The sequence below is a fragment of the Spinacia oleracea genome, chromosome 2 (assembly GCF_020520425.1).
Source record: "Spinacia oleracea cultivar Varoflay chromosome 2, BTI_SOV_V1, whole genome shotgun sequence".
In the NCBI taxonomy this organism is placed as follows: Eukaryota; Viridiplantae; Streptophyta; class Magnoliopsida; order Caryophyllales; family Amaranthaceae; genus Spinacia; species Spinacia oleracea.
In genome coordinates, this window is record NC_079488.1 from 67,091,718 (window position 1) to 67,117,076 (window position 25,359).

The 25,359-nt window shown below is 39.1% G+C and overlaps 2 protein-coding genes across 2 annotated transcripts; both read right to left on the reverse strand.

Moving 5' to 3' along the window:
* Positions 1–1,896: 1,896 nt before the first annotated feature.
* On the reverse strand, positions 1,897–4,493 carry LOC130467488 (uncharacterized). The gene is made up of 4 exons (XM_056836004.1): positions 3,319–4,493; positions 2,902–3,222; positions 2,728–2,827; positions 1,897–2,631 (listed from the first exon to the last, which is right to left on the reverse strand). Exons 1-4 carry the CDS (start codon positions 4,491–4,493, stop codon positions 1,897–1,899), a joined length of 2,331 nt encoding a protein of 776 aa, XP_056691982.1.
* A 48-nt stretch (positions 4,494–4,541) lies between these two features.
* LOC130467489 (uncharacterized) lies at positions 4,542–5,531 on the reverse strand. The gene has a single exon (XM_056836005.1). The coding sequence runs from the start codon at positions 5,529–5,531 to the stop codon at positions 4,542–4,544; it is 990 nt and encodes a 329-aa protein (XP_056691983.1).
* Positions 5,532–25,359: the final 19,828 nt, after the last annotated feature.

The following is a 25,359-nucleotide window of genomic DNA, read 5'->3' on the forward strand; positions in this document are numbered from 1 at the left end:
GATATAGGACCTATATCGACCAAATAAGGCATTTTCGCTCCCATGTTTCAACTAAAAGAACTAAGGGCTGATTTTAAACTTAAAACGTGTTTCATAAGCTTTGTTTGAACTTGCTAAGTCACATTCAAATGTGTTTAATCACATCTAAGGCCTATTTGTTCGTTATAGGTCATATTTTGCCTAAAATGTCATTTTCTCACCCAACTTTGAGCTAAGGAACCAAACTTGTCATTTCAAACCATTTACATGTTTTGTGTGGCATATTCAAGCTTCATAAAACTCATTCTAATCAATTTAAGCACATTTAAGTCATATTTTGTCGATATAGGACCTATATCGACCAAATAAGGCATTTTCGCTCCCATTTTTCAACTAAAAGAACTAAGGCTTGATTTCAAACTTAAAACGTGTTTCATAAGCTTTGTTCGAACTTGATAAGAAATAAGAATAATAGTAAGTTACCTTGATTTGCTTTGCTTTGCTACTACAAGGGACTTTCCCTTTACCCGGTACTTCCTTCGTGTGTGTCTTCTAATATAAGTCACCAGCTGTAGGCATCACACCTCCACTTTCCTTCGGCTAATTATACAAGTAATTTTTGTAAATAATCAAATTAGTAACAACGTTAAATGAAATTTAGTTACATTATTAAACTTACCATTTTCTTTGCAGCCTCAGTTGTGGAAATGGAACCTTGGAAATGTGATGGTTCAACATTGTTGGTTAATGAACCCCCTCTTCTATTTTTCTTAGCCTGCTCAGATCTTTTCTTGAATTCATCATCATCCACGTGCTTCATCATATCTGCATGCACTTTCTCAGACATCCAATCTGGCTTCTTTCCATTACTCTTTCTTGTTATTTGGTAGTGGATGTACTTAACCCGTTTATATGCATTTGCATGGTAATCACGCACAGCAAGGTGATCAAACTCAGGCAACGATTTATAGGTCCTCTACACAAAAGAAAAGAAAAGAAGGGATATTTTGTTATGTTACAATTATAGCAAGTTGAAAAATAAAAAGTGATACATTACATGATATAAAATTGTGTAAACCTTGAACAGAGTGAACCAATGATCTTTTGTATCCTTGTCAACTTTGGTATAACACGTCCAAGGACTCTTGAAATATTTCTGGATGACGTTAGTAATATCCCGCGAAATGGAACTGTGATCAAACCTTACATAGTGGAATAGGAAATAACACAAGTAACGTTAGTTTACAAAATTCATACATGAGATAAAATAATTAAAATGTAACTCTAAATCTTACCAAAGTTCACCCGGTGCCATCCAAACCACTCCAGAATCCTCAGCTTCTTCATTTACTTGTGAATCAGGTACCACCTCTTCAGAGTATTCACCTTGAGTTTCGTCATCATCAAAGTAGGTATCCAGTGAGGGTTGGGTCACCCGTGTAGTACCTCCACGGCCAGCTCCATGGCCAGCTCCATGACCACCTTCACGACCACCTCCACGTGCACCTAAACGACTGCGGATGGCTGAATGTTCTCCTCGATTGGACATCTGTTTATTTAGTAGAACACAAACCAAGTTTAAATAACTCAAATTTCAATCATAAAAGACAATTCATCGATTGGACATCTGTTTATTGAATGGAACACAAACCAAGCATTAACATTAATAAACTTACGCTACATATATAATTACCTAATAACAAGTAACAAACAACTACAGATTGTCTAACAAACATAAATTTATACAACCAAAATGATTGACCTATGATAAGTTCAATGAACAACAACATAATTCAAAGTTCAATCATAAAAGACAACACATGTCAAATTCCAATCATAAGTTTACCAAACAACTACATAATATTTCTTGAACCTAAAATTAAACAACCAAATAGGACCAAAATCAGCAAGATCAAGTTAATCGTCGTATCCATCAGAATCATCATCATCATCATCATCACCATCGTCATCATCATCATCATCAATGTCATCATCACCATCATCCTCATCCTCATCTTCATCATCCTCATCCTCATCACTCATACTATCAGCATCACCATCATTAATATCGTCATCATCATCATCATCATCTTGATCTTCATAATCTGGGATCTCATCTGGAGCACAAAGAGCTGAAGAAACCTCATTTGCATCTTCTTGTAGAAAGTCTAAGTCAACCGGAGCATCAATCACAGACCTTGCCTTAGTTTTAAACACAGCCCACCATTGGGCTTTATCCCTCTTCAAACTGGGGTAGTGTGCAAAGTATACTTGACTAACTTGGTAAGACAATACAAACGGGTCATACTTTGGGTATCTCTTAGAATGATTGACCTCAAGAAGTTTGTATTGTTCATGAATGTTCATACCCTTCACGGAATCCATCCAGCTGCACTTAAACAAGATTGTCTTGTACTCTTGAAGCTTACCACAATAAGAAAGTTCAACCACCTCCTCCAAAATGCCAAAGTAGTCAACTTCATCAGGACTTTGTACACACACTCCATAATTCATAGTTGACTTGTGTTTGCCGTAGTCATGAGTTTGAAAATTATATCCATTCGCATAGAACCGGCTCCATGTCCTTACTTGTCTAGAGGGGCCCATCGCAAGCGCCCGTGTCACATCATTAGGACTCAAAGACCGGAGAACCTAATTCGTAGAATTAGTTAGTAATTTTTTTTTCCTTTCAATGACTAGTGTAAGTAATATTGTTTATGAATAAAAGCAAAATACAATTAATCTCACATGTGATTTAAACCATTCAGGGAACTGGGCTTCGCATTTACTCCAAATATCCTCCATTACTATGTGAGGTTGAGTTTGGAGAATGTGCTCCTCAAATTTCCTATGGTAATTAAGGAAATAAAGGTTATATACGTCGTTAGAAGAGTTTACAATAATTAAATTATAGTTTTTTACCTTTCATATTCACCTAAGATGCCACTGTTTGCAAGCACATAAAGATGTGCTCGATCATACTCCATGTCTTGCAAGAAGCGCAAACGGCCATTAGTAGGTGCACGACCACAATCAACCCTGAACATCTCGGGGATATTAACGTCATGTTGGTTCTCAACAACCGAATGGACATTTCTTCCTAGATCCCTTGCTTTGGTGTCAACCTCAGGTTGAAAATAGTGGGAACAAAAGTTCAAAATCTCCTCCATTAGGTAAGCATTGCATATGGAGCCTTCTACACGTGCCTTATTTCCAACCTTACGCTTCAAATGGTTAAGAAACCTATAAATTATGTAAGTTTGATTAATAGTTACTAGTAAACATATAAGATATTTAAAGTAATAATTTATTTACGCTAATTTGTATTATTTTGATTACCTTTCAAATGGGTACATCCACCTGTACTGGACGGGACCACCAACCTTTGCCTCATGTGGAAGATGAACTGGCAAGTGTTCCATTGAGTTGAAAAATGCAGGTGGAAAAATCTTCTCTAGCTTGCACAAGATCTCAGCTATATTCTTATCCAAGCGATCTATGTCACTCGCTTTGATAGTGGGGGCGCATAAGTCTCGGAAGAATTGACTAATCTCTGTAATTGCCTTCCAAACATGCAAGGGAAGCAACTCCTTCAAAGCAACCGGAAGTAACCTCTCCATGAAGACATGACAATCGTGGCTCTTCATTCCATACAGCTTGCATGATTGAAGATTAACACACCTGCTCAAATTTGAAGCATAAGCATCCGGGAATTTCAAGTCTCGAACCCATTCACATAACACCTTCTTTTGAGCCTTGTCAAGTGCAAAGGGTGCTTTTGGCATGGTTTGATTTCCATTTCCAAGCTCTAACTGCCGACGTTTACAATACTTAGCCATATCTTTCCTTGCACTAGTGGTGTCCGAGGTGCTACCTTTCACATCCATCACAGTGTTTATGAGTTGGTCAAAAAAGTTCTTTTCAATGTGCATGACATCCAAGTTGTGACGAAGAAGCAAATCCTTCCAATATGGGAGTTCCCATAGAATACTTTGTTTGAACCAACCCATTTTGGCACTCTTCAACTTCTTAAGAGCTTCAGGACCATCAGTTGCTTTAGGCAAGTCCTTCACACATTGCCACAATTCTTCTCCACACATTATATGCGGACCCATGCCATTTTCAACTTTGTTTTTGCAGAAAGCTGTTTTATTCTTTCGAAAAGGGTGATCATGTGGAAGGAATTGTCGATGGCAATCAAACCATGAAACTTTACCTCCATGTTCAAGCCAAAATGCCTTGCTTTTATCCATACAATAAGGGCAAGCCTTCTTTCCGGCCGTGGACCATCCAGATAGCATTCCATATGCAGGAAAATCACTAATAGTCCACAAAAGGGCTGCGCGGAGGTTGAAATTCTGCTTGCTTGAGATGTCATAAGTCATAGCCCCAACCTCCCATAACTGTTTCAACTCTTCAATGAGTGATTGCATGTACACATCCAAGTTTCCTTTAGGATTTTTAGGACCGGGAACGAGCAAAGAAAGGAACATGAATGGTCTTTTCATACACATCGATGGAGGCAAGTTGTATGGTGTAAGAATAACTAGCCAACATGAATATTAGGATCCAAATTTACCATGGGGGGCAAATCCATCCGTGCACAAACCAAGCCTGACATTTCGTGGCTCTGATGCGAAATTAGGAAAGGTTGTATCCAAGTGCTTCCACGCTTGACTATCACTAGGATGTGCGAAGGTGTTTTGAACTCGGGGATTCTTGGCATGCCAAGTCATATCCTCCGAAATGTTCTTGGTAGCATACAACCTTTGCAACCTCGGTGTGATTGGAAAATAGATTAGAACTTTTGCTGGAATAAGCTTACCCTTTGCAGTCTTCTTATACCGATCACTTCCGCATACTCTACATTTATCTAACTGTGCATCGCCTTTCCAGAAGAGCAAACAACCTTTAGGGCATGTGTGGATCCTCTCTTGAGGAAGTTCCAAGCCCTCAAGAACCTTCTTTGTGCTATTGAAAGTTCTACCCATTTGGTTGTTATTTGGAATCGCATCATTCATCAAAGATGCAAACCCATCCACACACCTGTGTTGTAAGTTGAATTCACATTTCAAACTTGCAATTCTTGATGCCATCTCCAACACAGAGAGTTTGCTCCCTTCATATAATGGATCTCGAGCTGCCTTTAGAAGGTCTATAAACTTCTTAGCTTCATCATTTGGTTCTTCTTCAACTGAATTACCCTCTTCATTCACCAAATGCTCTTGATTATTTCCAAGAGCATCAATAACCATATCCCGATATTGATTTGGCTGAACACGCGAGGACTCTACTAAGCTTTCCCCTTGACATATCCATTGATAGTAATTACGAACAAACCCCTTCTTGTACAAATGTACTCTAACTGTTTCAGTATCATGAAAACGCCTGTTATCACACAAGGGGCATGGGCATCTTATTTTGTCACCATCATTGCATGTTGGATGCTCTTTGCAAAACTCAATGAACTCTCCAACCCCCTTGAGAAAGTCGGGCTTAAGATTGCGCCCGTCGAGTCTATCATACATCCAACTACGCTCTCTTCTTTTCATGATACCAAATTCTACACATCTCACAAAAAACATGTTACTAATTAACCACACCCTACACATCTCACACCAATCATGCACTAAACCTACTATTTCGTCTAACTAACATTTAAATAAATTCAATCATCACTAGGTAACTTTATAACGCTCGATGATTTCTAAATAAGCAGTCAATTATCTCGTCAAATAATTTTCTAAATGGAAACATATTCTCTTTACTTTTTGTTGTTTCTCATACAAATTCAACAAAATTACCTATCAATACATGAATTTAAAAAGTTAATAAATTAAACAGTTTAAATAAACATTAGCACATATTTAAAAACATTATCACATTAGCACATTTTTTAAAACATTAGCCATTATAATGTTCTTGACTATACTTTAGTTGTACATTAGCCACTATATTTTTTTTTCCTTAACACATTTTTTATCCTTAGCACATTTTTATAAACATTAGCCTGGTTTATTAAGATCAATTGGTAGAACTGTAGAAGGTACTGAACTACATGCAATCAGTTCGTTTTAAACTCTTCAAAAAGCATATTTTTATACAGAAGTAGTTTAAAAGCACATATGTACAAATTAAAAACACTTTTTAAAGTTTTAAAGTACATTGTTACATATGCTATATAAGTATGTGTTTTTAAGCCGAAAAAAATATGAATGTATTTTGAACTACATACAATAGAGTGCACCTTGTTCTAATTTGTGCTAGCTGATCGATCACTAATGTCCAATCAACTACAACAATTGATATTTTAGGCACATCGATAAGTACAACTAAGTGTTGACTCATATATGCTTACTTTTTTTGTTTAAATGTGATGGGTCAAACGGTCAACCATAAATAGGGAAGCAAGAATACATCTTAGTGAATTGAAATGATGATGGATACAGAAAGATAAGAGTAATTAAGTAAATGATAAGATAACAAGGAAGTAGAACATCTACTGGATATATAAGCATTTCCAGATTTAGGAAGAGTTTCAAACCCCAACCTAAACTAACCAAAAACCAAGGTTTCCCTTTTACTATAAACTCAAACTCGATTGCTCATAAATACCACCTACATGCTTCCATTAATATCATCCTTCAACCAAATACCATCTATCTAACTTCTCTCTTCTTTCTTACTTCTTAAATAATTATCCATGGATAATACAAACAACACTTCTTTTTGCTACGACAATAACAACAACAACAAAGTAAAACAAGATAATAATACTAGTAGTTATTATTATGTTGATGATCATGGTTCTCATATGATGATGATGATGGGTTCATCATATTCATGGCCACCAAGGTTTCAATTGTGTAAAAAAATTGAACCACAATAAAAAAGTTAGGGTTTGAAAAAATTGAACCACAATCAATAAAGCAAAAGGAACTAAGATTACCTGGTTAATTGAACAAACACATGTGCCGACGGCTCGCGAGAAAGAGTAACAGCGGCGCTGGAGGTTGGGGCTGGCGGCGCTGGGGGTGGGGCTGGGGGCGTCGGTGAGGGTTGTTCGCTTCTCCCAATTAGCTGGTCGAGTAAACCCCCAATTCAATGCTGGGTGGCGGCGACGTTTAGGGTGGCTGCGTCGTGGTTGTGAGCGGCTGCGTCGTGGTTGTGAGCGGCTGGGTAAGCCTTGGAGGGGTGGGGCTGGGCGTCGGTGAGGGTTGTTCGCTTCTCCCAATTTTGATTTTTATTTTTTTTGAATGGTTGCAGACCTTGGAGGAGAAAGGGAAGTTGGTCAGTAAAAGTCATATGATTAGTTACTTTTTTATTTTTATTTTTTTTTATTTTAGCGACCGCTTATTGGTCGGAGATATTAATTAAGCGGTTATTAAAATTTAAAATTTATTTTGATAATAGTCGGGTATTTACCGACTGCTAATTAGTCATAATGGGGGTAGAGCAGTCGCTAAATTTACGGCCGTTTTGAAGGCGGTTGGTAATTTCTAAATTTACCAACCGCTTTCCATTCGGTCGGTAAATTTAGCGACTGCTTAATTTTCGGTCGATAAATTTAACTTTACTGACTGTTTTTTTGGCGGTCGGTAAAAACGGTTGGTAATAACGCGCTTTCTTGTAGTGTTCTAGCCCTCATAAGAAGCCTACAGATAAATTTGCACCCAAGGGAATCAGGTGTGTTATGTTAGGGTATCCATATTTCCAAAAGAGATACAAGTTGATGGATATACAAACCAGAAAAATCTTTGTGAGTAGAGATGTGGTTTTTAAAGAGAAAAGAAAGCGGGAATTGGAATGGAGAATCGTGCCTCCATGACAAATCTTGAAAATAGAAATGTTCTATTTTTTTTTGTATTGATATTTCTGACCTCTTGAATCAATTGGAACAACAGGAACATGAGACCGGTGAAGCTGTGTCTGATCAGAATGTAGAAATCCAGCTTGATGCAGATCTTGTTCAAGTTGAGCAGGAAGAGATACTGAATGAAGAACAACTTCTTGACTTCATTGTGAGAAAGTCAAGCAGAGAAAGCGGGATACCTGGAAAATTCAAAGATTATGTCTTTGATATACCAAGAAAAAGGAAAGAAACATCAGAAGGTTGTTCTGCTTACTGTTTTGCTGTGGAGATCCTAAGAGGATCAGATTACTACTATGAAGATTATTTAGCCTCTCTAAACAATGTTCTAAGAGAAAGAGAGCCTATGAATTATGGGGAGGCTAAGGATGGTGAAGGTTGGACGAATTCCATGGAAGAAGAGCTAGATGCACTTGAAAAGAATGAGACATGGGAAGTGATGGAGTTACCACCGGGAAATACATCCATTGATAGCAAATGGGTGTATAAGATAAAGTTTAGACCAAAAGGAGGAATAGAAATACTGAAGGCAAGACTTGTAGCAAGAGGAGATAAGCAAATCAAAGGCAAAGATTACAAGCATACCTTCTCACCAGTTGCAAAGTTCACAACAGTAAGAACTTTGATTGCTTTGGCAACATCCCTAAACTGGAAACTTCATCACCTAGATATCAACAATTCCTTCCTTCATGGATATCTAGATGAAGAAGTATACATGAAGCCGCCAAAAGGGTACAAGGGTGAAAAGGAAGGGCAAGTATGCAAACTCAAAAGAAGCTTGTATGGGATGAAACAAGCTTCAAGGCAATGAAACTTAGAGTTGACTAAGTTGCTTACTGAAACTGGTTATGAGCAATCTAAGAGAGATTATTCTCTCTTTTCTAGAACCAGATGAGGCAAACAAGTGTTGATATTGGTGTATGTTGATGACTTGCTCATAACTGGGAATGATGAAGAAGAAATCCAAAGGTTGAAGGAAGTATTAGACAAAGCTTTCACCATCAAAGACTTGGGTGAAATGAGATAATTTCTGGGGATTGAAGTAGCTAGAAGTGATAAGGGCACAATGTTGAATCAAAGGAATTTCATCATTGACATTATGAAAAGCACAGGAACAGAAGGTTGTAATATAAACCAGCCAAATGCCCCTTTCCTAAGGGAGTGAAGTTGTCTACAAATGAAGGGGAAGTGTTAGAGGATCCATAAATCTATACAAGAATTATAGGGAGACTTCTATATCTCAACCTAACCAGACCAGACATCTCTTACTCTGTACAACAATTGAGTTAGTTCATGTCTGAGCCTCCAAGCAGCAATACATGTTGTGAAATACCTAGCTAGAACCATCAATCATGGTTTATTCTATTCAGCTGATTCAGAAATCACAGTGACAGGGTTCTGTGATTCAGATTATAGGGAAGTTTTGCCTTCAGTGAAAGATCATTAACAGGATCTTGTGTATTCCTAGGGAAGTCTTTAATATCCTAGAAAACAAAGAAATCGAAAACAGTTTTGAAATCTTTCTGTGAGGTAGAATACAGGTGCATGTCACACACTACAAGTGAGTTGGTGTGGATAGAAGGAATCCTTTCAGACCTTGGGCATAATGTCCCTAAACTTATTGATCTTTTTTGTGACAATCAATCAGCTTTATACTTGGCTCACAATCCTGTTTTTCATGCAAGAACTAAGAATCTAAATGTTGACTATCACTATATGACAGATCACATCACAGGTGGGCTCCTAAAGGTTCTACATATCAAGTCATTTCTTCAACTTGCAGACTTGATGACTAAAAGTTTGAGTGAGCAGCAACTCAATCTTCTCTCCTTCAAGTTAGGATTGTTCAACACAGTTCCAACTCGGGGGGGGGGGGGGGAGTATTGAGAATATTGGTATGGCGTGCATCACACAATAAAGGCTAGGCAAAGTCACATGTCAATATTAGTATAGCTTTATTCTTTTTTTGTTTCTGTTATTTGCTTAGGATTCCCCACCTTGGTTGATCCCAAGGTGGATGTTGTTTTGTTGTTTTATGTTTCTTGTCTTTTGTACAACTAAGGCAAGGTAGAATAGGGTTTAAGGTTCTCCCTGTATATATATTGAAGGGCAGAGGTTTATGCCGTATTGTAACATTTTTTATTACAAAAAATATACCACGGAAATAAGAACACAAACACCGGAACATTTTCTTCCAGCAGAAACCGAAATCAAGTCTTGAAAACTTCTTTATAGTTCCTTCACTATATTCCAGATTGCTAACCTTTTTATACAAAATTGTAAAGCGTTCTTAATTAATTACCTTGTACATAGTTGTTTATGCCAAATTTTGTCTAAGGGGTGACACTTGACTAGGGGTGACACTTGACTAGGGACGTCACCAACTAAGCAATGGCAATAAAAAAAAACCAAGAGAAGGGAGGACACAAGAAGATGGTGACACAGAATCCCAAGAATATGGGAAAAAATATATCGCGGGTGAAAATGAATCCACCAATCCACTAGAATATTTGAAGTACAAACTAAGAAAATAAGGAAAGTGTTTGCGTAAAATAAAGAGTACAATGCTAGTAACAATATTGCTTAATAACTTGAGAATAAGAGATGGCTTGAATGCTTGAGAACTTGTCTCTTCTGATCATGTGCTTGGCTATATTTATTGGCGCATGGAAACGGCTAGAAGACGAAGGAGAATCCCTACAATGTAGGAGGTGGTTGCACAGATGCAAGAAAGTTTAACGAAGAACAAAATAAAGAACACATAAAATTTACAAGGAATTCAACAACATCCTACATACTACTCCCTCCGTCCCAAAATTATAGTCATGTTTTTCAAATTGGGCGTTCCGTAATTATAATCATATTTTCTTATTTGAACACAAAAGTTTCCCATGTTTACCCTCATTTGGGACCACAAAACAAAAATAAAATGTACTTTATTCCTTTTAACATGTACTATTTTCTCTTCACCATGTATTTTATTCCTTTTTACATGTATTATATTCTATTTTTTCATCATCAATGTACTATATTTCAATTTTCCACACACTATATGTCTATATTCCACTTTTCTTAAAATTCGTGTTTTTAGTCAAACAAGACTATAATTTTGGGATGGAGGGAGTATTAGTGAGGGTATTGTGGTATGTTCACTTTATAATCACTTATTTCAAGAAAAATAATAAGTGAGTTTAAATAATTTTAGGAAAAATAAAGGCCATATATCTGTGAGGGGGTCGAAAAAGCACGAGGCTAATGCGTGACCTCGTCCCTCGTGGGTGTGACGATTCTTTTATTCAATCAAGTGTAATTGGATTTCCTGTGAGTATACACCCAATTGACTAGTAATATAGGAGTCGCCATTCAGTTTTTAACGACAATGAGAAAAGCTGACAAAACCCGGTTATCGTGACATAAAGGGAGTGCAATTATGTTTGACCACGACGGCCGTAGGTTCCCTTGTGATCCCTGGTGTGGGGATCTCTCAACATACACCCGCAAGGTAGAGATTGAGGGTTCGGGGGACTGTAACTACCGAGAGGAGTACTTCGCTCGTCGATAACTCCAGAGGCAGGATATCCTTACTAGCTCAGCATAAATAATTGAAGGGACATGCGTTAACTATTAAACTAATCTGAGTTGATTTTAGCAATATGCAACATATAATACTAGATCGATCGTGATTATCTGATTTAAATAGTATTAAGGGACCTAGCATGATAATCCAATTTCCCAAAAATATTATATTTATTAGGCGTGATAGAACAATCAGATTTAGTTAGTTTAACAGTTCATAAAAAGGGCGAGGAAAGCAATTAAATCATCGAGAAGGGGCACATTACGACGCACCCTTGAGAGGTGCGTCACGGTTCTCAGAAAACTAACCACTTTGACTTTGCTATTTCTCCTTTTTATTTAACGAATCTCAATTATGGGACAGGATACGTTCTGTTCGATTTGTGGATCGATTGCGACAGAACGCGTGAACAATTTCGCAGCGTGAGGCTTAGGCTAAGGGTTGGAGTCAATACTCAGAATATGAATTGTGTGTTGTTCCTTTCACGTCGAATTTGGGGCTGTATTTATAGGGGAGAGTTCGTGGAAAGATAGAATTGCAGAGTTCTAATCCACAAAGAATTAGGAAAAAACACGTACCCAGGTATTTTCAGCGCCCAGGCCTGGGCGCCGAAGATTTCGGCGCCCAGAGCCAGGCGTTGAAAATAGGGTATGGGCTGTTTTCTTAGTCGTAGTGTTTGAGACTTAATCGAGTCTTTTAGTGCGTATCAATTTCATGACGTAATGCGTCTGGGCCCGTTACAAACTCTAGGCTCGTTAGGATTTTAATTAATACGTAACTCTTATTTCCGAATCATATTAGGAATAGGATTCTCGCAGTTTTCTATCTCATTTAGGATTTATATATGTTGGAGTGCAACACCTAATTCTGACAGGTTTCTATCTTTTATAACTTGCCACTTTTAGAAGCTACCTTTTACGGCAGTTACTATTTTTAGCAGGTTTCTATAAATAGCAGGTTTCGGGTGAAATGAAAAGGGGAATTGAGATTCGTTATTTTATAGGAGATGCGTTGTCAAGTGGAGATTTACGTTTTCATCATCGAACCTTTCTCTTTCGGGAATGGGGACAAAAGTAGGTGTCTACAGTTAGCCCCCACTTTGACTGAGTCTCGGGATGAGACGATGGTCAAAGTATTAGACGGAGTGCGTCACACAAGCCATGGTGTATGTGACCTGTTTTACGAGGGTCTCACGAGCCCCCGAGTTATAACATTTGACTTAAGGGTCATCACTTGAAATGTCGACATATCCCTCACGTGTCATTGGGATTTGTCAACGGATAGTATAGAATACTCCCTCACTTTGTCATTGGAAGTATCTAAAGAGGCGTAGAAACTCCCTCACTTTGTCATTGGGAGTAGCTACAGATGTTTTCGAAATCAAAGCTATAAAGTGTAATTGGGCCTGGCCAAGCCCAACCACGAGGAAAAAATGTTTTTTAAAGATTCTCATTTTCAGGGCTAGTTAAACGAGAAAACCCCCTTGTTTTTATGGGACGTAAAACGAAGAAAAATCCAGCACATCGCTCTTTTTTGGAAAAAAACGGAAAACCAATCCTTTTAATTTTTGGAAAAGGGAAAACCAGAAAAAGTTATCGCTGCAGCGACTAAGGACCTACGCGACTTGTGGGGCAGACCCCGCCGGCTAAAGATGGCGAGCCTGTCCGCTAAGGGTGGACACCCCGTCCGATAGAAGTGGACGAATCTGTTTTTTGAAATTTGAAAATAAGGACCTACGCGGTTTGTGACGTAGACCCAGCCGGCTGAAGATGGCGAACCTGTCCGCTAAGGGTGGACACCCCGTCCGATAGAAGTGGACGAATCTATTTTGAAATTTGTTTGTGCTTTTTGAAAATAAGGACCTACGCGCTTTGTGACGTAGACCCCGCCGGCTGAAGATGGCGAGCCTGTTTGTGTTTTGAAGATCTCATTTTTTGAAAACTGAGGACCTGCGCGGTTAGTGACGCAGACCCCGCCGGCTGAAGATGGCGAGCCTGTTTTATTTTGAAGATTTTATTTTCTTTTCATTTTCGAAAACTGAGGACCTGCGCGGCTAGTGACGCAGACCCCGCCCGCTGAAGGTGGGCGAGCCCTGTCCGCTGAGGGTGGACGTCCCTGAATTCGTTTTTTAATTTGGAACTCGCGTGGTTCGATCTTGCCTGATTGAGGTGGGCAAGTCCCTATTTCAATTTTTTTTTTCTCGTGATTTCTTTTGAGAATTTCTTTTTATTCATTCTTGTAGGAGCGAATTCTTCCGAGGGATGCTCGGATTTAGTTGCAACCTGAATGTGGGTTGACAATGTGTTTAGATGGACCATTGTCTTGTGGTCATCTTCCTTCATGGTTTTGAGCTAGTCCTTACGGCTCAACTTTGCCACTACCTGGGTCCTCGATTGGGGGACCATGTATAAGTATCAACGACGACCTTGGTCTTGAGGTCGTAAACCGGTTCTTTTTTCTTTTGAGATTATCCAAACACGAGACTTTGTACAGCGTAGTCTGGGAATATTGTTTTAACTTTGCACACTTTCTTTTGAAATATATATTTTCTTTCGAGCCCCCAAGCACTCGTGCTTGAAGGTCATTTTTTGTCAAAGAGGTTCCTACGCATTTTGTAATGTCTTTGATCGTGTTTGGGATCGTGCTCGTAAGTGCGAGCGATCTTTGTAGTGGTGTGCTACTTTGACAAAGTCGTGAGGTGCGACTTTCGGCAATTTCTAAGTCGAATGAGTATGGCAGGGCACACTAGAAGTTAGGCCCTTTTTTTGAGCCTGGGTACATTTTCGGCGCCCAGGCCTGGGCGTTGAAATAATTCACGCCCAGGTGGGGCGTTGAAAGTGTTGTTTGGGTTGGTCTTTTGATGACACAGTTGGCCTCTTGTTCATTCGTTTATTTCACTTGGAAGTTCTATGTGTTCTCTTTTTTTTTGTTTTTTTCTTTGTTTTTAGAACATGATGATTTTCTTGAGAAGCCGTAGCCGATCGGTGGACTACGGTGCCTGTCGCTTTGGGGCGATTATTTTAAGGAACTGTTGCTCTTAAGGCGTACAATTATTGCGATAGTTGGGCGAGTCTATATGGCCCGAGGAACATACCTTGAGGCGTAAGACTTTGACCGCTCTTGTTGTTGTATATTTTTCCTTTTGAACGCGTTCGTGAATGTTCGATACTTAGAATGATGATATGTATGTGCGAACGAGCGTTCATAGAATGGCCGTTGTGTGCGGTCCATTAATCAGTTTGCTTGAATCATTTTTTGAGCAATGACTGATTTTGAATAGTTTGCTTAGAAACTTGATAGGGTTCAGGCCCATTCATGAAGTGGGCTCAAACATCGTGCCCTTTCGTTTGTTCAAACATTTGCTTCGAGATTTTTCATTTTGCTATGGTTGTTTCGTAGCTTGGAGCCCCCAAGTATGCATGTTGGGATGCTTCTTTTTGGCGTACGATTTTTGTAGGTTCTTTCGAAAAAGATGCCTTGGGGTTCCGCTCGTGTAGGTGCGAGCTATCCCTTTCATGGTAGGTAATATTTTGCTACCTTTAATCCTTAATGCAGAAGTCGTGTGGCTTGCATTTTGAATTTGGGCGATAAGCAGTCTTTGCCTCTTTTACACATGCTCTTGGTCGTGCCTGCATTAGTGCAATATGCCTTACTCTCTTTTTTAGACTTGTACCGTGGGATGGTTGAACTTATGGTGCAACGTAGGCTTGTGTGGCCTAACGGCGTGTCTTAGAACATTCCTCCAAGCGTTAGGATATCATTATTATTTTTGCATTGGAGTACTTCATCATGCCTCGTTCAGGTGTTCGAACAAGTGTAGCACCTTCCGCATGGGTTTGCACGGCTTATTACTTCGTTCGATGCGAGGATTCATAGATGTTTCTTTCTTCTGTTTTTATATCTGGGCAAAACTTGGCTAGAATAAAGAATCAGCGCCCAGGCTGGGGCGTTAAAGATATTGGCGCCCAGCTATAGGCGTTAAAAATGATTTCTGGGCAGAAAGTTTTTTTTATTTTTTTTATTTTTATCCTTGATTTTTCTTTTGCTTTTGCTTTGGAACGACGTAAACTGTGTAACGGACGCTTGTAGGGCGAGCGTTATGTGCAGTAGTTTGATCGGAGTTTTGGTGACTCGCGATTTTCAGTTACCCTTGATAGTGGGGTGACTTTATATATTCTAAGTAATGCTTTAGAATTTGGGAGGGGTCGTAGCCATTCTAAGGTTCGTTTTACACGATTAAAGCTTAGGATTGTGCCCCTATGACATATGTATAGCATTAGCGTCGAGTATTTGCGATAAAATCATCATTTCGAGCATTTTTAGAGTGTGTTTCTCAAGCCCCCAATTGTAGCTACGGGATTGGCTTGGTGCTAAAATGCTTGGCATACGTTTTTATGCATTCATGGTGACATGGATCATGAACAATTTGAACCAGACTCGTTTAGTGCGAGGCACGTTCGGGTAGTGATTTGCTACTTTTCTTGTAAATGTCGTATTGTGCGACATTGCCATGGTCAAGGTAGTCACATGTTGAAGTGTGCCTTTGACCAAAAGCTAGGTGCCTTTCTTTACACATAATCATATTTAGAAATCTTTTGACTCACTTGCAACATTTGAGATAAACGCATACTTAGCTTAAATCAACGACACTTTATTATGTTCGAAGAAGTCTTTGAAAATTATTTGAAAATTATTTAAAATCCGAATCCTACTGTGTACAATCCGAGGTGTCCTAAGTAAGTTGACTTATAGAAGGGTTATATGAGTGAATCAAAATACTGTTACGTTTTTTGGAATGCTGTCTAAGGATTTGCTGGAAGTCATGGTGAAGGCGTCAAGATATACTTGCGCCCTTTTGGCATATGCTTTCAGGCTTTTAGGGCCATCTTTTCCAGAATTGCGGGAATATAAACCGTTTTCAAATCGACTTAGATTTACTTGGTGTATGTCCGTACAAAAGGTCAAGGTATACCTAGTTCTCTCCCTAGCTCTTTCATTTCAATTTTTAGCCCCCAGTTGCTATCATGTCTTCCCATTAATGATGCTTTTAGATTTCGATTTTAGATGCCCGTGTCATATGTCTGAGTAGGGTGAGCCTTGGTTAAGTGCCAAGTCCTATTGACAATGTCTGATTTTTTCCAAAGGAGATTAGCAAGCATTTGAATTACCATGAACGGGGGCCCTGAGTTCGAAGGAACGATGGGGTGATGCCGTAGAACAATCTCTTTATTGCAAGCTTACTGCCTTTACTACTTGTCGGCGACTATGACTGTGTCTTGAAGGAAATAATGCCCTTGGTCCAAGTATGCATTCTATGATAAGTCTAATAAATGCGGTTCAGTATTAATTAACAAGTTAATAATTCAGTGAGATCAAGTGAGCTGAATGCCTAGCTAGAGGCCGCTTCAGTTCAACTGGAATTAATGATATTAATCCACAGCTTACTCTTGACTGAACCCGTAGGGTCACACAAATAGTACGTAAACGGATCAAGTATTTAATGGCATTAGATACTCCATCTATGGATATTCGGAATCGACGGATCTTGGTTTCAGTGGGAGCTGAGATCGTCACAGGCAAGAAATGAATACTCCGGAAACGATGATATTGCCGGAAACGGAAATATGGATCGTATCGGAAATATAAATATTATCCAAAGTCGTAGATGTTGCCGGAAACGGAAACATGGTACGTAACGGAAAATATTATCGGAAATGGAAATATTGCCAGAATCGGAAATATTGCCGGAAACGGAAATATTGTCAGAATCGGAAATATTATCGGAATCGGAAAATAATTCCGGAAACGGAAATATTAAATATTTGTTCGAAACGGAAATTAATTCCGGAATCGGAAATGTTAAATATTGTTCGTATCGGAAATGAATTCCGGAATCGGAAATTTAATCGGAAGCGTATCGTACGAATAAGCATCGGACGAGGCCTGCCGGACGAGGGCCCAGCTCGAAGCCAGGCCATCGCCCAGCAAGCCAAACGCGCGCCACAAGCCCAGCCAAGGCAGCGCCCAGGCCTACCGCAAGGCAGGCCCAGCGCGCGCCAAGGCCGCGGCTGCGTGGGCCTTGCTGCGTGGGCTGCTGCTCGCACGCACGCGCATGGGCGGCCCATCGTGGCTGCCGTGTGTGTGTGTGTGAGTTTGTGTTCATGCACGATTCCTAAAACGTGCAGAGTTCGGTTAATGATTAAATTCCTAATTCTATTTGATAAATTAATTAATTAGAGTTCTTGTAGGATTCTAAGTTTAATTAATTCGTATCCTAATAGGATTCCAATTCTCTTTCCATACCCCTATAAATATGTGGCCTGGGTTCACAATTTATAATGAGTTTTAAAGTATTCAAAGTGGGTTTTTGAGAGAAAAATTCAGTCACACATCTTGCTCAAAAGTGCCGAAAATTCTAGTACCTTAAGGGCGATTCTAGTTGGTCAATCTTAAGGCGGATCCGGACGTGCTGTGGACTATCTACGGAGGGACGACACTTGGAGTCCTAAAGACTTGTTCTTGTTCGGTTCGGGCGCAGCTAGGGAGGGCACGCAACAAAGAGTATGCATCTAAATTATGCTATATGATTATGTGTAAATAATATGTATTCCTGGGTTAATGGTTGTTTCCGCATGATTTATGTAATATCATATGTATCATAACCTAACAGTAGTATCACGAGCCCCTTATTATTTTCATAATCTAAATTGAATGAACATGGTTAAATATTACAAATTTGCAAGAATTAAAAGGGGTGATTAATTTTCGTAATTGTTAATTAATTGCAAATTGCGTTTATTTAATTATACGTACGCAGTTTTTCGGCAGTTTCTTCGTTACTCATCCAAATCGAGTGATTTTTGTGTCAATTCCGCATGTAAAAGGCATTCTAAAATTTTGACAAAAATAGTGTTTTTCTGCCGAACCCAGAATTCTCAAATTCGAAGCCTAACTATGACTTTTCGAAGGTTTTAGTTTTTCGAATGCAAAATTTCGTAAATTTAAGATGATAAATTAAATATTTGCGATTCTTGTTGATAAATCTTGAATTTTTGATTGACCTACTGTATATGTTTAACAAGTTTGAATGCCTAGCCTTGTTAATTATGCAATCTAATTTGTAATTATGATTAATTTGTTGAAAATTAGAATAATTTAGAATTAATTTGATTTTCATAATTAATTATAATTTAATTAGAAACCTATGATTAAAAACCACCATAAAAATTGTAAATTTATGATAAATTTTAAATTATTATGACCTAGACTCGAATCCATAACAATCGGAAATCAATTGAATAATAAATTTTCGATTTTTCGCCCTAAAATTATGAAATTAATATTATTTATTAATTTGTCATTAATTTTAAATATAAATTTTAAATTTTTATGCGATTCGTTCATATAACTTGCACGCACAAAGCAATGGACGCTTCGTTTTACCCTTAAGGGGTGTTGTATAGTGCGGGCATGCGACGACGAGCAAGGGAGCTCGTCGCCCGTGCGGCACCAATGCAATGAGCAAGGCATGGTGCACGAGCACAAGGCAGCAGCCCTGCCTTGTGTCGTGGGCCACGAGCTATGAACAAATGGGCATGGACGAAAGGCAAGCCAATGCAGTCGCGTGTGGGCAGCAAGCGAGCTGCGCCACAACGCGCACTGCCTCGCGCAAGAGCGCGCAGCCTCGCGCGCAGCGAGCGCAAGCTCGCGTGCCACGAGCGCTGCGCCCAGCGTTGCTCGCGCGCACAGCGAGCGATGTCGCGCGCCCAGCGAGCGATGGCTCGCGCGCACAACGAGCGATGGCTCGCGCGCACAGCGAGCAATGGCTCGCGCGCACAGCGAGCTATGGAGCGCGCGCAGCGAGCGCTGGCAAGCGCGCACTGCGAGCGATGGCTCGCGTGCGACGAGCGCTGGCGCGCGCAGCGAGCACCATAGCGTGCGATGGCTTGCGATGGGAGATGCAGCAGCTATGCGACGAGCGCATGGGCTGCGCGCACATGGCCAGCAATGGTTGTGTGCGTGCGGCCCATGGGCGTGCAATGCGTAGGGTGTTTGCGTTACGATTAGATCGTTTTGAATGTTTAATTTGAAAATTTCAGTTCACGTAATTTTAATTAATTTTAAAATTAATAATTTAAATTATTTTCTTGGATTTTAATTTTGAATATTGTAATTATAATAAATTTTATTTATTCTAATTATTTTACTAAAATTAAAATCATGAATTAATTTAAATAACGACTGAAATTAAATTAAATTTTTGGATTCAATTATAAATTTATATGAGCTTTAAATTTTAATTAAATTTGTATGTTTCCGGTTAGACTAGAAATACATTTTTATGTTTAAAATTAGTAAAGCATATGAATTTATTGGTTTGAGTGGGAGCCCTTTTAGTCATAAAACTCTTGATTAGGTCTACAAATCCTTAAGGTTAAAACAACTTGATTAGAATTAATAAGGACTGAATAATTGGTAGATTATTGGTGCCCTTGATTAATTGCTGCAAATGTTTACGTGATGCATAATGTGTTTTACTAACCAGCTATGTGGGCCATTCATGATAATGAATGGGTGAATGGTATATATTGTATATGTACTGTTTTGCAGGTTATGAAGTGACTAGTATGGCCCAAATAGGATAGAAAATATGGTCTGCGTACCATTAATTTGAATGTAATTGGTCTAAAGTACCAAAGTTATTTTTCAATTCAAATATGGTCTGCGTACCATCAAATAGTTGTAATTAGTTATAGCTTATCCTATTTGAAGAAAATGGTGCCTCCCACGGAGATTTTCAAGACGGACTTTGAAGTCAAAGCTTCGAGATGAAGTCGGGCCATACTACATCACATTTAATCTTATGCATGTTTTAAGTTATTTATTGCTTTAAATATGTCTTAAAAGCATGAGATCAAAAGCTTGATTATGTTGCATGATTAAGGATTTTAGTTCACTTAAAATCTAACCAACATAGTAAGAGCCTTAAGTTCCAAACTTAAAAATTGAGTTAAAAGGTGCCATGCCAAAATATACACTTGCTTGGATATCCTTTACATCAATCTAGTAATAGTTTTCGCTCAGCGAGGTGTTACTTATTGGTCCTAAAGGGGCAAGGTACACAAACAATTGTGAGTACATGTTAGTTTTGGTGAAACTCAACGATATAAGTAAGGAGTCCTTTTATGTCGTGGCAAAATCGATAGGTTTACATAATAAGTTCTTAGACGTACCTATCAACCAAGAATAGTTTCTAGACTATTAGCAAAAGGCTTTTGCTTACCTAAGATGTTCTAGGATTAAGTCGACAAACTGTGCTTAGTTCTTCAATGATTTTAGGATCTTGGAATCATTTTATTCACACCTGCCGGAACACATAACTTGAATAAAATGCTTAATAAACATTGAATTATGCATGTATGCTAGAATTTAAGTTTATTAAGAGAAACTGTGAATGGTTATTTATTTGTTTATTCTTTTCAATTGTAGTTTTTAATATGGCAAACAACAATTCATTCAACATTCGATCAATTCTCGAAAAGGAGAAGTTGAACGGGAAAAACTTCCTTGACTGGCAAAGGAACTTGCAAATAGTTCTTATGCAGGAAGAAAAGGAGTATGTCCTAGATGAGGCGATGCCCGAAGCTGCAGGCGACGGGGTCACTCAGGCAGCCCTCAATCGTTGGATTGATGCCAACAAGGATGTGAAATGTCTAATGCTCGCCACCATGAGTGCGGATCTGCAGAAAACGTTCATCAACTCAGATGCTTTCACAATCATCAGTGAGTTGAAGAACATGTTCCAAGATCTGGCTCGAGTCGAAAGATTCGAGACTCATAGGCAAATTCTTGAGACCAAGCTTAAGAAAGGCGAGCCCGTAAGTCCACATGTTCTCAAAATGATTGGACTCATTGAGAATATGAGTCGGCTGGATCAGCAATTTTCTCAGGAAATGGCTATAGACACCATCCTCCATTCTCTTCATAGCGGGTATGATCAGTTCAAACTGAACTACAGTATGAATAGTCTGGACAAAACGCTCACTGAGCTTCACGGTATGCTGAAGACCGCTGAAAAGACGCTCAAAAGTGATAAGCAGGATGTGCTTATGGTGCGTGGGGGCAAGTTCAAGAAATCTGGAAAGAAGAGGAATGCTAAGAAAGGCGGCAACAAGGCCAGCCCAACTAAGCAAACTGGCGCCAAATCTGTAAAGAGGAAGGTCAGTCAACCCACTTCTGAATCCGAATGCTTCTACTGCAAGAAGAAGGGGCATTGGAAGAGAGATTGCTTGAAGCTAAAGGAAGATCAGAAGAACGGAACAGTCGTTCCATCTTCAGGTATTTTCGTTATAGACTGTATACTTGCTAATTCAACTTCTTGGGTATTAGATACAGGTTGTGGCTCACACTTATGTTCCAATCCACAGGGACTAAGAAGAAGTAGAAAGTTAAGCAAGGGTGAAGTCGACCTGCGAGTGGGAAATGGAGCACGGATTGCTGCATTAGCTGTAGGAACTTACTATTTGTCGTTGCCCTCCGGGCTAGTTTTGGAACTGGAAGAATGTTTCCATGTTCCAAGTCTTACTAAAAACATCATTTCAGTTTCTTGCTTAGATGCTAAGGGATTTTCCTTTTTAATAAAAGACAATAGTTGTTCGTTTTATTTTAAAGAGATGTTTTATGGATCTGCTAGATTAGTCAATGGACTTTATTTATTAGATCACGACAAACAAGTATATAACATAAATACCAAAAAGGCCAAAAAGGATGATTCAGATCTCACCTATCTGTGGCATTGTCGATTAGGCCATATAAACTTGAAACGCTTAGAAAGACTTCAAAAGGAAGGAATTCTAGAACCATTTGACTTAGAGGATTATGGTAAATGCGAATCATGTTTACTTGGCAAAATGACAAAGCAACCTTTCTCTAAAGTTGGAGAAAGAGCAAATGAACTATTGGGTTTAATCCATACAGATGTATGTGGACCAATGAGTACAAATTCTAGAGGTGGTTTCAGCTACTTTATCACTTTCACTGATGACTTCAGTAGGTATGGTTATGTCTACCTAATGAAGCATAAGTCTGAATCCTTTGACAAATTCAAGGAATTTCAGAGTGAAGTAGAGAATCAATTAGGCAAGAAGATTAAGGCACTGCGGTCTGATAGAGGCGGTGAATATCTGAGCTATGAATTTGATGACCATCTGAAAGAATGTGGAATTCTATCAGAATTGACTCCTCCTGGAACACCACAATGGAACGGTGTGTCGGAACGGAGGAACAGAACCTTGCTAGACATGGTCAGGTCAATGATGGGTCAGGCCGAACTTCCATTAGAATTTTGGGGACATACACTAAATACAGCTGCACTCACTATAAATAGAGCTCCGTCTAAAGCTGTCGAAAAGACTCCATACGAATTATGGTTTGGAAAGCCTCCAAATGTGTCTTTTCTTGAGATTTGGGGATGTGAAGTATACGTCAAACGATTAATTTCAGACAAACTTCATCCAAAATCTGACAAATGTATCCTTGTGGGCTATCCAAAGGAAACAAAGGGGTATTACTTCTACAATACATCTGAGAACAAGGTGTTTGTTGCTCGAGATGGTGTCTTTTTGGAGAAAGATCACATTTCCAAAATGACAAGTGGGAGAAAAGTAGACCTCGAAGAAATTCGAGTCGAACAACAAACTCTAGAGAATGCTCAAGATGACATTCAGGATGAAACTCAGAGATCTTTAGAAGAATCTGGTGAGAATCATGGTCCATCTAGAAATGTTACCCCGCGTAGATCGCAAAGATATAGATCTCAACCGGAAAGGTACTTAGGTATTTTGACGAACGAGAGCTATGACGTTCTATTACTTGAAAGTGATGAACCTGCGACTTACAAACAAGCTATGACGAGCCCTAGCTCCAAGCAATGGCAAGAAGCTATGCAATCTGAATTGGACTCCATGTCAGAAAACCAAGTATGGGATTTGGTCGATTTGCCAGATGGCTATCAAGCCATTGGAAGCAAATGGGTTTTCAAACTGAAAAAGGACAAGGATGGGAAACTTGAAGTTTTCAAAGCTAGATTGGTTGCAAAAGGTTACAGGCAAGTCCACGGTGTGGATTACGATGAAACTTTTTCACCAGTTGCAATGCTAAAGTCTATTCGGATAATGCTAGCAATCGTTGCATATTACGATTACGAAATATGGCAGATGGATGTCAAAACTGCTTTCTTAAACGGCGTTTTAACAGAAACTGTGTTTATGACACAACCTGAAGGTTTTGAGGATCCAAAGAATGCTAAAAAGGTATGCAAGCTAAAGAAGTCAATCTACGGATTGAAGCAGGCATCCAGGAGCTGGAATATACGTTTCGATGAAGCAGTCAGTGACTTTGGTTTCATCAAGAACGCAGACGAATCTTGTGTATACAAGAAGGTCAGTGGGAGCAAAATTGCTTTTCTAGTATTATATGTCGACGACATATTACTTATCGGAAATGACATTCCTATGTTGAACTCTGTCAAGATTTGGCTTGGGAAATGTTTTTCGATGAAGGATCTAGGAGAAGCACAGTACATATTGGGCATCAAGATTTACAGAGATAGATCTAAAAAGATGATTGGACTTAGTCAAAGCACTTATATCAATAAGGTGCTTGATAGGTTCAAGATGGCGGACTCCAAGCGAGGCTACCTACCCATGTCTCATGGAATGACTCTAAGCAAGACTCAGTGCCCAAAAACACTTGATGAGCGTAGACGAATGAATGGGATTCCATATGCATCATTGATTGGTTCAATAATGTATGCTATGATATGTACACGCCCGGATGTTGCGTACGCACTCAGTGCTACGAGCAGATACCAGTCAGACCAAGGAGAGGCGCATTGGACTGCTGCCAAGAACATTCTGAAGTACCTAAAAAGGCACAAAGATGACTTCCTGGTCTATGGTGGAGATGATGAATTAATTGTTAAAGGCTATACGGACGCAAGTTTCCAAACCGACAAAGATGATTTCAGATCACAGTCTGGGTTTGTCTTCTGCCTCAACGGAGGAGCAGTAAGCTGGAAAAGTGCTAAGCAAAGCACCATTGCGGATTCTACAACTGAAGCGGAGTACATTGCTGCACATGAAGCAGCAAAGGAAGCTATATGGCTAAGGAAGTTCATAGGTGAACTTGGTGTAGTCCCCTCCATTAAAGGACCAATAGCCCTGTATTGTGACAATAACGGAGCTATTGCACAGGCAAAAGAGCCTAGACACCACCAGAGAGTCAAGCATGTACTTCGTAGATTTCACCTTCTACGAGAGTTCGTTGAAAGAAAAGAAGTCGAGATAAGCAAGATTGGAACTGATGACAACATATCAGATCCATTAACTAAACCTCTGCCGCAAGCGAAGCACAACTCGCACACTGCAGCTATGGGAATCAAGCATATTGGAGAATGGCTTTGATGTCTCTATTTAATGTTTTAAAGTTTTAGAGTTTAAATCTTTGTAAAACATTATTGGTTAATCATTCACAATAAATGAAAAGAATTCATTTTTCCATTTAATTTATGGTTTATTAAATGATGAGTCCCTTCAATTTGACGATATATTCAAGATAGACTGTCAGGACCAGTCCTGTGACTAAGAAATGTCTATCAAGTGAACTTGAATGTCAAAGATTGAAAATGGTCCCTAGTCGGAGTTTTCTATAAAATTGGACGCATAGAAAACGTTAGACGATTAGAATGCAAGATGACTAGTAGTTCTGTTTCTTGAACTATGTGGACATGGCAATGTCATAATCATTTGCATAGATACTTACTTTGGGAAGACTAGTATCGGACAAGACCTATGAAACTTTACTGTAAGAGATGAAAATCTGTCATAAGTAAATTTCATTAAATTATTAGACACTAAATCCTCAATACCTGAGT